Consider the following 10,521-nt stretch of genomic DNA (forward strand, 5'->3'; position numbering starts at 1 on the left):
GGTAAAGAGATACATCAGATTTGACTGCATAATCAGAAAGAGCACACAATTTTACATAAGAGTGCCAAGTTTCATGAGATTAGCTTGAAAAATAAATAAATGGTGGTGTTCTGACTTGCGGCAGTTATTCCTCAGAATCTTGCTTTCAGGTACATACAATACCTTCCAGTAGTCAAACTTCAGAAAGCGTGCATTGGGCAGACAGGAAAAACTCAAATTAACACAACGGAAACAACTATTATGTTGAAAATGCTTTATTTATTAGGTAACAAAAATCTCATGGTGTGGCCAAGTTCAATGGAGTCAGGAAAGGCTGTGGGTTTCGTTTCAAATTCTGCAGTAGAAAGGAGGAAAGACAGAATCGAAAACAAGACTAAGACGAGATCGTGTGAGAACTCAAAGTTCTCGAAGGATAGCATGTGGTAAGAGGGCAATAAGAGCAGTTTTTCTTTTCTTTTTTTTATTTGGAATGTCTAAACGGCTAAGTTCTTCTTTAAAGAAAGAGCAGGGAGGGAAGAAAGTAAAAAAAGAAAAATTATAAGAAAACTCGCACAGAGATGAATGAGAAAGAGGCCCGGGCAACTGTGCTCTATAAGTATGTGTCCCTTTGTTAAAAAGAGCCCAGTCTGAAGACACAACACTCCCCGTCCAATTGTCATTTATGAAATTGTACAATCAGTGTGCAGGCAAGTGCTCCATTGGAATTCTCTGTTCCTTTAATCGGTCTTGGAGGGATTTGTTTTGACGTCGTAAAAGTTCAAGTTCCTCCTTCAGATGAGAAGGAAGAATCAGTGCCTTTAGGGTTTTAATTTCATATTTTAACTTTTCAATTTCGGCTTTTCCTCTTTTTGTGATACTGATCAGTTCAGAGATCTAACCATCTTGAACTTTTTCCTTCCGCTCAAAATTAGCAAGTAATTCAGCATTGTAGGCCATTGCATCAAATGGTATCGATGTCCTCTTTTATAATGATTTGTCTTTGGTTACACTCTGTGAGCTGTGAGCTCTTTTCATGGATTGAATCTTTGTTCCATGCGATGCATTTTTATTGGCGACACTGCTTTTGTCTAAATTCTTACTGCTTGATGCTTTCCAGAGGGTCTGGCTGTAGAACCTTTTAAAACTTTTGCCGTTTTTCAAAGATGACATTTTTTGTCTTTTTCCTTCAGAACATTTTCTTTATGTAATCCGACTTTGTACTGGTGGTGGTAGTAGCAGTACTTGCAGTAGTAGTAGTATTGGTAGTTGCAGTTGCAGCCATATCAGTATTATTCAACTTAGATCGATCTGACAGTAGAGAGAGTTTCTTCTTCTGACGCATGGAGATACTGCTCCCCAAGTGGAGCCCCCATTGGCTTCTGGTTTGTTGTCGAAGTTGAAATGGTACTGAGGCCAGAATTTTCAGATTTCAATTGCATTGGACCTACAGTATCGGCTGCAGAGGTGACAGACCGTGATTGTTCGACATTTTTCTCCTGCTTCTTCATGGTAATTGATCTCTGGCCAACTTCCTTTTTGTTTTTCATTCTTTCGGGACAAATTTCGCCCACCACGCTCCATCCTAGATCCAGTTTCTGGGCATGGGGGGCACTGCGCAGACCGTTAATTGTTCTCTGTACCTTGTGGGCTTCAATCACCTTGCGTCCCAGGGGTAGCAAAATGGGTGCATCCGGATCCAGTGCAGGCACCTCGTTTGCGATGATTGCTAAGTGGGGAAGTTTCTGCACCACATCAGGTGTCGGTATCTCAGACCGGTCATCTGGAATCTCATTACACTCAATCAAGGTTGGCAGAGTGTACATGGTTTTTCCATCGAGAGACCCTACCTTGTATCCTGATGCTTCCGTGATCCCAGCACAAGTCTTTAGAGTGTATATCAAAGTAGGACCTCGATCGTTGAAGAAGTTGAAAAATTCCGAGCGAGCTAGGGATTTGTTCCTGTGCTTGTCAATCACAACATATGCCGTCAGCGACTTCTCTTGTCCACTTAAATATATGTTGACAAGGCAGATCTTGGAGCATGATCATCCATTTAAGTTATCTCTACAGATCTGCAAACAATTGGTTGAGACATCTTTTTTCTACCCGCCGTGCAACGGCATGCATTTAGCATTGGTTGGTTGAAGCATCGGGTGCGGATGCATCGAGCTTTCATGGCAGTCACTGCCACATTCTGTGCATTTTAGAATGACCTTGCATTCCTTGGCTATGTAGTCTGTGGTGGAGCAGCATTGGAGACACATCCCATTTTGTCTAAGGATGTCCTTCCTTTCAGAAAAAGGTTTATTCTTAAAGGCCCAGCATTTTCGGAGAGGATGAGGCATCTTGTGGATGGGGCAGAGTCGGTTGCAGTCCTTTGTTTTTATCTCGATCTTATGGATGAAAACCTCACCGCGGCTTGTCCTTTCATGCCCTTCAGGTGGTTGATTGTCCATTGTCCAGTAGAAACTGGGGTCATTTCGTTCATTGGCTTGCTGTTCTATGAACCCAACAAAAACAGAGAAAGGGGGAAAGGACACTTGGTGTTGTCGTTTGTATTTAGCACCATAAGATGCTCACTTGTCTCCTATAGAAGGTGGGAGCTTTTCCACTATTTGCCGGATGCCACGGGCAGTATCCAAGGTGGCAAGGCTGGGTATATCCCCATCATCCTTTGGAGCTTGAACCTCGGCAAGAAGATCACTTAGGTCTCTAAGCTTTGTGTAGTCCCTTGTAATCTTAGGAAACACTTTGAGTCTCTTGAAAAGAGCTATGTAAAATGACTTTGATGGCTCCATAGCATTTGTTGAGCCTCCTCCATATCTCATACAGTCCCTTTTCTGGCCGGTTGAAGTAAGCAGTCCTTAGTCTGTTGGCTTGGTCTGAGGAGTGTCTGCCAAGCCACTTGACCAGCATATCCATCTCCTCGCAAGGAGAAAGTCTCAATCACGAGATAGCATTTAGGAAAGATAATTTCCAGGCTCTACAGTCCTTTGTTTGATTGGAAAATCTTGTTAGATTTGAGGAGAACATTCTCCGACGAGCCATGTATAGTAAAAGGTTGTACGGAAGGTCCAGAGTTTGGTCAGGAGGAGGCTGGAAGTGCTGATCAGCAGAGGTTACTACTGGTGCCTCTGACTGTTTTAGGGACCTCTGGCTTATGACATAGTCAGTGGTATGTTGTAAGGTATCAAAGGGGGTTTGGTCAAGCATAGGGGTGACTCTGTGGAAATGAGAGAAGACGACTGAGCCTTCCTCTCTACTGGAGTAGATGGCTGTGAGGGCCACTTCCTTCCGAGCTTTTATCTTTTTTCAATTTTGTTTTTAGCTCTAATTTCTGCAGTGCGTTAATCCTCAACATTTCAAGCTCCTCTTCCAGGTTTGCCTCACTGTCGATAAGGGCAAGATAAGCTTTAGCTGCTTCCGCTTTGGCCTGAGCTGAAGTAGACGACTTGGTTGAGGCTGAAACTCTCAATCATGTGTGGTAGGATGTGGTGGAAGACATCGTGCTTGAAATTGGTAACATGTATGCGACTGTAACTTGTCTGTTCAGAGTTCTGTGTAGCCATGTGGCTGAGAATTTCTTTTGTTCTGCAAATTATTTTCTACCATTGACAGGGTTAAACCACTCAATGCAGTTCCAGAGATTTTTTTTACTGTTCTGACTTGCAGCAGTTATTCCTCAGAATCTTGCTTTCAGGTACCTACAATACCTTCCAGCAGTCAAACTTCAGAAAGTGTGCATTGGGCAGACAGGAAAAACTCAAATTAACACAACGAAAACAACTAATATGTTGAAAACGCTTTATTAATTAGGTAAAAAATCTCATGGCTGAGAGCGGGTGTGACCCAGTTCGATGGAGTCGGGAAAGGCCATGCATTTTGTTTCAAATTCCGCGGTAGAAAAGAGGAAAGACAGAATCGAAAATGAGACTAAGACGAGATTGCATGAAAACTCAAAGTTCTTGAAGGATAGCATGTGGTAAGAGGGCAATAAGAACAGTTTTTTTCTTTTCTTTTTTTTATTTGGAATGCCTAAACGGCTAAGTTCTTCTCTAAAGAACGAGCAGGAAAGGAATAAAATAAAAAAAAGAAACTCGCACAGAGATGAATAAGAAAGAGGCCCGGGGAACCGGTGCTCTATAAGTATGTGTCCCAGTTGTTAAAAAGAGCCCAGTCTGAAGACACAACAGGTGGCGAATTTCTTGAAATGTTGAGGTCCATAATTTAGCCCACTTTTTTCTAAAGAAAAATGTCCACGGCAAAGCATAAATTTTGGCACTTAAAATTCTCATAACTTTTCAGTTACTGATGGTATTTGCATAATTCAAACGGTTTTAAGCATCTTTTCCATAGCTCTTTTCATGCAAGTTGATAAAATAACAATCATCTAAAAAGAAAAAAACAAACTTGTAATGCTACGAAAATAAGATTAAAAATGTAACCATAAGTATATACATTTTGAAAAAAAAGGAATGGAGGAGCGTTAAATAAAAGCAGGGTTAAAAGTTAAATTAACTATTATCGATTTATCTATCTGTTTATCCATATATTTATCTATCTATCCAGTGATATTGTTAAAATAGTTTATATTGGGTGTTATTTATTGTGTAGAGAGTAAATTATTCTGGAATATAAAAATAAGTTCTAGCTACAAAATGTTTACAGAAATTAACTAAGTTTAATATAAACAAAATAATAACTTGATCGACCTTCAGCTGTTCAGTATGTGACAAAGGTCACACATTAGTGAGACGCGTGTTTTTGATGATGACATAACGGAACTAAGAGGTCAAGAAAATTAGATTGGAGAGTTTGAGTTTGGTCACCAAAGTGAACAGATGTGCTTCAAGTCAGAGAAGTAGGGCTAGAAAGAACAAATAATGTAGACACATAAGCAGACTCCTGTGTGAAGACCACCGAGGCCCCTTCCAAAAGTTTATACCTATAAAATATAAAGTTGTTGTCTTGTGTTTCATTACAGAAGAAAAGTCAGGTGTCTTAATCGTTTATAGTGTATATTTCATCACAGAGCCTTCAACAGTGAAAACAGCAGAACTCCAGAGAAAGAAAAGGTATGAAGCATCTTCTTCTAATATATCTACCTTTTATATAACATGAACATTTGTGATACCCCGCTATACAGCATATGTCTATATGTTGGTTTTATACGTGGCTATACAACAATGGGAAGGGGGTCCTTGCTGACGCATTTGAACTTTCAATTAACAATTTAATAAAGAAAGAAACGTTTTGTAGTTTAGACCAAATAAAGAAAAAAAAATTTTAATCAATAATAAATGCTACCTAAGGTAAAATAAGTTACTATTCTACCTACTAGGATGATTTTTTGTGTTTTTTACTTATTTTGACATGATTACTTACTTAGAATAAATAGTGTCGAGTATTACCTTAGGACAAGAAAAAAACGTAGAAATGAGGCAGACATACGGAAAATCCTTAATTGCTCAAAATCGAAAATTCATCAAAATACTGGTAGACCTCACCAAATAAATGCCTCAGTGACATTTTTTTTTTTTTTTTTGCAAATTCTTTTATACACAACGATATTTTAACCGTATCTTTTGTTTATTAAATTTTTAGGTGAAAGTGCAGAAAGTTAATAACATGTGGGCTCTACAGATTCCAAAAAGTTAATATGATTAACATGAGTCTCCCTGCCACAAGTGTATTTGTTTTGCTTTTAACAACTATAATATTTTCGGAAAAACTCTTTGAAAATGGCTCTTCCTGCTCAAAGTTCTTCAATAATGTAAACAATAAATTGACTGCACTAATTAAATGCACAAGTGCCGATTTTTAAATACATTTTAGAATTAGCTTTTTTTTTTTATATAACACTAGCGAGGGGGGGTACCCGGCATTGCCCGAGTGTTTGGAGGTGTGTGTGGTCGGTCGGGGGTATTAATGAAAACCAAAGAATAAGTGAAGTAAAAAAAAGAAAACAGAAAAACGAACGTTAAAACTTATCTGAAAAATAAAGCGGGGGATACCCAGTCAGTGTGTGTGTGTGTGTGGGGGGGGGGGGGGTAATCAAAACAAAACAAAAAAACGAACGTAAGGTAAACGAACAATGTTAAATGTAAAAATCTGAAAAACAAAAAAGAAAACAGAAAAAGGAACGTTAAAACTTCTGAAAAATAACCCCCCCCCAAAAATAAAGCTTGAAAAATGGCTTAAATAAGCCTGTTTCAATATTAAAATTTAAAAAATCGGTGGGTACCCGGGTGTTTTTGGGTGTGTGTGGTCGGTCAGGGATGGGGGGTGTAAATGAAAACCTAAGAATAAGCGAAGTAAAAAAAAAAAACCCAGAAAAACGAACATTACGTGAAAAATGGCTTAAATAACCCTGCTTCAATATTAAAATTTTAAAAATCGAAAAAAATAAAAAAGACATCTCACACCACGATTCGAACCCAAAACGTTTAGATAATGACCCAATGCTCTAACCAACTGATCTAACACGACGTATATGAAATTGTGTCAGTTAAAATATTTAAACTAAATCAGGTTATGACGTCGTCTGACGCATGGTAGAACCGATCTCGTCATGAGAGGACGGTTTTTGCTGACCACCCCCTGTAGAAAAGTGTTGATTTCAGGGTGAAAAAATTAACGTTTTTGGGCAATTTTTCGATATTTGTCGGGCGAAGGATGGGGCTTTCATATGAGACCAAGTTTGAGAATTTTTGTTCTGTCTGTCGAAAGTTTTTAGCAGACACACAAACATACACACATACATACATACATTTTTGCTTTTATATATATGGATGGCGAAATCAATTTTATTATTGGCCTGTAATAAAAAATGAAATATTTAAATGTTTTACATCATTTTAAACACTGACTATTGACAAAAAAAAAAAGAAACCAACTTTTACAACATCATTCCAGGAAAGTCAATTAGAAAAATAAAAACAGGACAAAACCAACAAACAAAAAATGGAATTCTCTCTTTGCTTGTTGCTTTAAAAATTTTGGATTGCAATTTTTAAAAAATATTCATTACTTTACTGTTTTGTTTTTCATATTGAATTTCCTGGAATGAAAAGTTTTTTTTTTTTTTATTGTATTCAATATATTGCTTTAACTTTCATATCATTTATAAAGGCCATTTAAACGTAGGCAAAAAAAAAAAGCGTAGATCTTCATTTCTTTTAGGGGGTTAAACGATGCTGGGTAACATCGTAAAAATTTACCAAAACAACTTTAAAAACATAATTCTAGGAAAGTCAATATGAAAAATAAAAACAACAGTAAGAAAATAAGGTAAATGTTTACTTTAACTACAGCAGAATACCGACCAATAAAATTTGTTTATTTTTTTCTAGGTTTTCGGGGTCGTTGACAACGAATCTGATATTCAAACTCGTCGCAAATTTACCGTTTGCATGGTATTAACCCCTGAACTCTCGCACTATTTTGTGCCAACTCACCATCACCGTTTATGCTATTCTTACATGATGCGTTCGCGCATGGACGTGCGTAGTAAGGTGACTTGTCACATCGCAGAAGAATGTTTTAGCAGACATTTGAAATAAATTTTCAGAAACAAAAAAATGTGGTTCATTTTTCTGTGTTGCGTAGTTTTTGATGCTTTTTTAATTGATCTAAAAAATTAAATTTTTACGGGCGATTTACAAAAGCATTTTTATTTTTCGTTTTTTTTTTTTTGGAGGGGGGGTTATTCAATGTACAACATTTAACAGGTGCTTCTGCCGTTTAATTTACGGTTTTTCCCGTAAGTAACACGCCGACATACACCAAGCAGAAGAACTGTTTAAGGGGGGGGGCTCCCTGCCTCTCCACCACCCTTCCCCCCCAATGTAAATAGAATTTTTGTGAAAAATTAAACAGTATGTATGTCGGCGCGTTACTTATGGGAAATTGGTGGGGGCGTTACTTTTGGAAAAACGGTAAATTAAACTGCAGAAGCCCCTGTTGTACAAGTTCTATAATTGACCCCCCCCAAAAAAAACGGAAAATAAAAATGCTTTTGTAAACCGCTCGTCAAAACTTATATTTTTAGATCAATTAAAAACATCAAAACCTACATAACACAGAAAAATAAACCACATTTTGTTTTTGTTTCTGAAAAGTTTGTTATTTCAAATGTCTGCTAAAAACTTCTTCCGCGATGTGACAGGTCACCTTGCTACGCGTGTCCATGCCCGACGCATCATGTAAGAATAGCATTAAACGATGGTGGCGAGTTTGCACAAAATAGTGCGAGGGTTCAGGAGTTAATACCATGCAAACCGTAAATTTGTGACGGGTTTCAATATCAGGTTCGTTGTCAGCGACCACGAAAACCTGGAAAAAACAAAGGTAAATGTTTCGTTTAGGTCCACCTCCACAATTTTCTTTAAAATGACATTTTAGGTTTTCGACTATGCTGAATACGAAAATCGCATTGAAATGTTGCAGAGATAAGTAGTTATCAAGATAGAAAAAAATACATTATGCACGGTAATTTTGGCGGCCATTTTTTTACGCGCATGCGCGCGACCTAAGAAATCAGAATTTTACACGAAGGAAAAAAACCAAGTACTCCCCCCCCATCCTCGAGAATGATCCACTTTTATGATATTGACAATGCCCCCCCCACAAAAAAATGTACGTATCCAGCATAATCGAAACTATAAGTCGTCATTTCAAAGAAAATTACGTTAAATAAAATAGAGAAGAAATGCACTTACCTTTACAATTATGAAATTTTGCGAGTATGATGAAAAATTCTTGGTTTCGTTGTTAATCGTTAACTTGAACTATTAGGAAAATATCGCCACCACAAGAAATACGCAGTTACTTTGCAAATTATCTGCATCATTCCTTTGTATTGTCAAGTAGTTTTAAATGCTTTCTATTTCATCTCAAATATCCGTCATGCATGCAAGTGTATTTGTTTTCACGGGTGTTTAATCTAGGCACGCGTATGAATACAACTGCATGCGTAAATAAACACGCCCGTTGTAAATAATTGTAATATTGTCCGAGTATTCTCCACAAATTTCTTTAAATTTCTGCCTCTACTAAATTTACCATTATGCGAAGACGAAAATGTCATTTAACTTTTACAGAAACAAGTAATTTTGCGAGACCTATTTATTAACCCTTCGCATGCGCATGGATACACTAGTACATGTGTAAACAATTCTACAAACTAAAACGAAAACACATTCGAACTGAACTTTGACATCTCTGCAGTACATTGAAAACTTCTCCACCTTTATTATAAGTATTTCATTTTTTTTCAATTACATTTCGTGCCAACATTTTATTTTCACTCACTGACACTTTTCTACATTTTTGTTCTATTATTTTCTTCTGTACAACTTTATCTTTACACACCTTTTTTTTTAATTACATTTCGTGCCAACATTTTATTTTCACTCGCTGACACTTTTCTACGTTACCCCCCCCACCTAAAAATGAGTGCTACCACAGATTCTTGTGACATGTGTTGTAATAAATATTTCATGATTATTTATAACTACATGTTACAAGAAGAGAAATGTAAAAGTTTCCTCCGGCGCCACGGGGTATTACCAACCAGTGTGACATGCCCCAAGTGTGAAAACCCATGTTCCTATCAGGTAAATAAGTCCCTATGGCGATGCACAAATTATTGTGTAGAAGCATATAGGAAAAAAAGGAAGTATTGTGGCTTCAGCATCAGCGACTGCAATGGAACATTTGTAGGGAAGACGCACATGCTGTGTTGGAAAGTTGTTCTATTCGTAAACCATTTCCTTAGCAACCGGTGGGACCACGGAACAGTAAAAGAAAATGTTGACATTTCCAGCCGTTCTGCTGTTGACTGGAGGTCTTACTGTTCTGAAGTTTGTCAGAACTGGTCGGATAACCAAGAGCCAATAGGGGGCCAAGGCATTGAGGTGGAAATTGACGAAACCTTAATCGTTCGCCGCAAGTATAAAGCAAATTTGGATTTTTGGCGGCATTGAGAGGATATCGAAATGGCTTGGCGAGCTTATAGCAACCTCAACAAGAACGGTTATGTTCACCAGATAGTCAACCACTCTAAAAATTTCGTGGATAAAGATGACCCAACTATTCACACACAAAATATTGAGCGGCTGTGGCGAGACGTGAAGGAATGGATAAAGAGGCCTGGCATTCGAGGAGAATTTATGGAGCAGTACTTGGCAAGATATCTTTTTATAACAAGTGAGACGGACAAATCAAAACTGCTCCATAAGTTTTTTTGTCATGCTGGAAAAATGTACAGAAATGGCACAGAAAAACAGGAGTAAGGACATAAATACATCTGAAAACCGTCCGGTGGGGGCACATTTTGCGACGGATACAACTATCTTTAAATCTTTAAAAAAACCCAAAAAACTTGCTATTTTTAAGTAGTTTTAAATGCTTTTTATTTAATCTCAAATATTGTGGTACTTTAAAATTCGCAACTGTCTCTTCCATTTTCCCAAAACCAACATTAATGCTTTCCTTACTAAAAGTCGCCATCTTGCATTGCAAAAGTTTAAAATGTCGTAG

At 37.6% G+C, this 10,521-nt stretch overlaps 1 protein-coding gene across 1 annotated transcript in view; it reads right to left on the reverse strand.

Annotated features, from left to right (window-relative positions):
• Positions 1-244: 244 nt before the first annotated feature.
• LOC145255863 (uncharacterized) overlaps positions 245-10,521 on the reverse strand; it is an 11,427-nt gene continuing 1,150 nt past the window's right edge. The window contains exon 2 of the mRNA XM_080114629.1: positions 245-4,369. Within this exon, the coding sequence (XP_079970755.1) occupies positions 1,278-1,802 (525 nt within the window). The 5' untranslated portion in view covers positions 1,803-4,369 and the 3' untranslated portion in view covers positions 245-1,277. The remainder of the gene's footprint in view (positions 4,370-10,521) is intronic.

This window comes from Euprymna scolopes, chromosome 31 (genome assembly GCF_053919585.1).
Source record: "Euprymna scolopes isolate OS-2025 chromosome 31, ASM5391958v1, whole genome shotgun sequence".
Lineage (NCBI taxonomy): Eukaryota > Metazoa > Mollusca > Cephalopoda > Sepiida > Sepiolidae > Euprymna > Euprymna scolopes.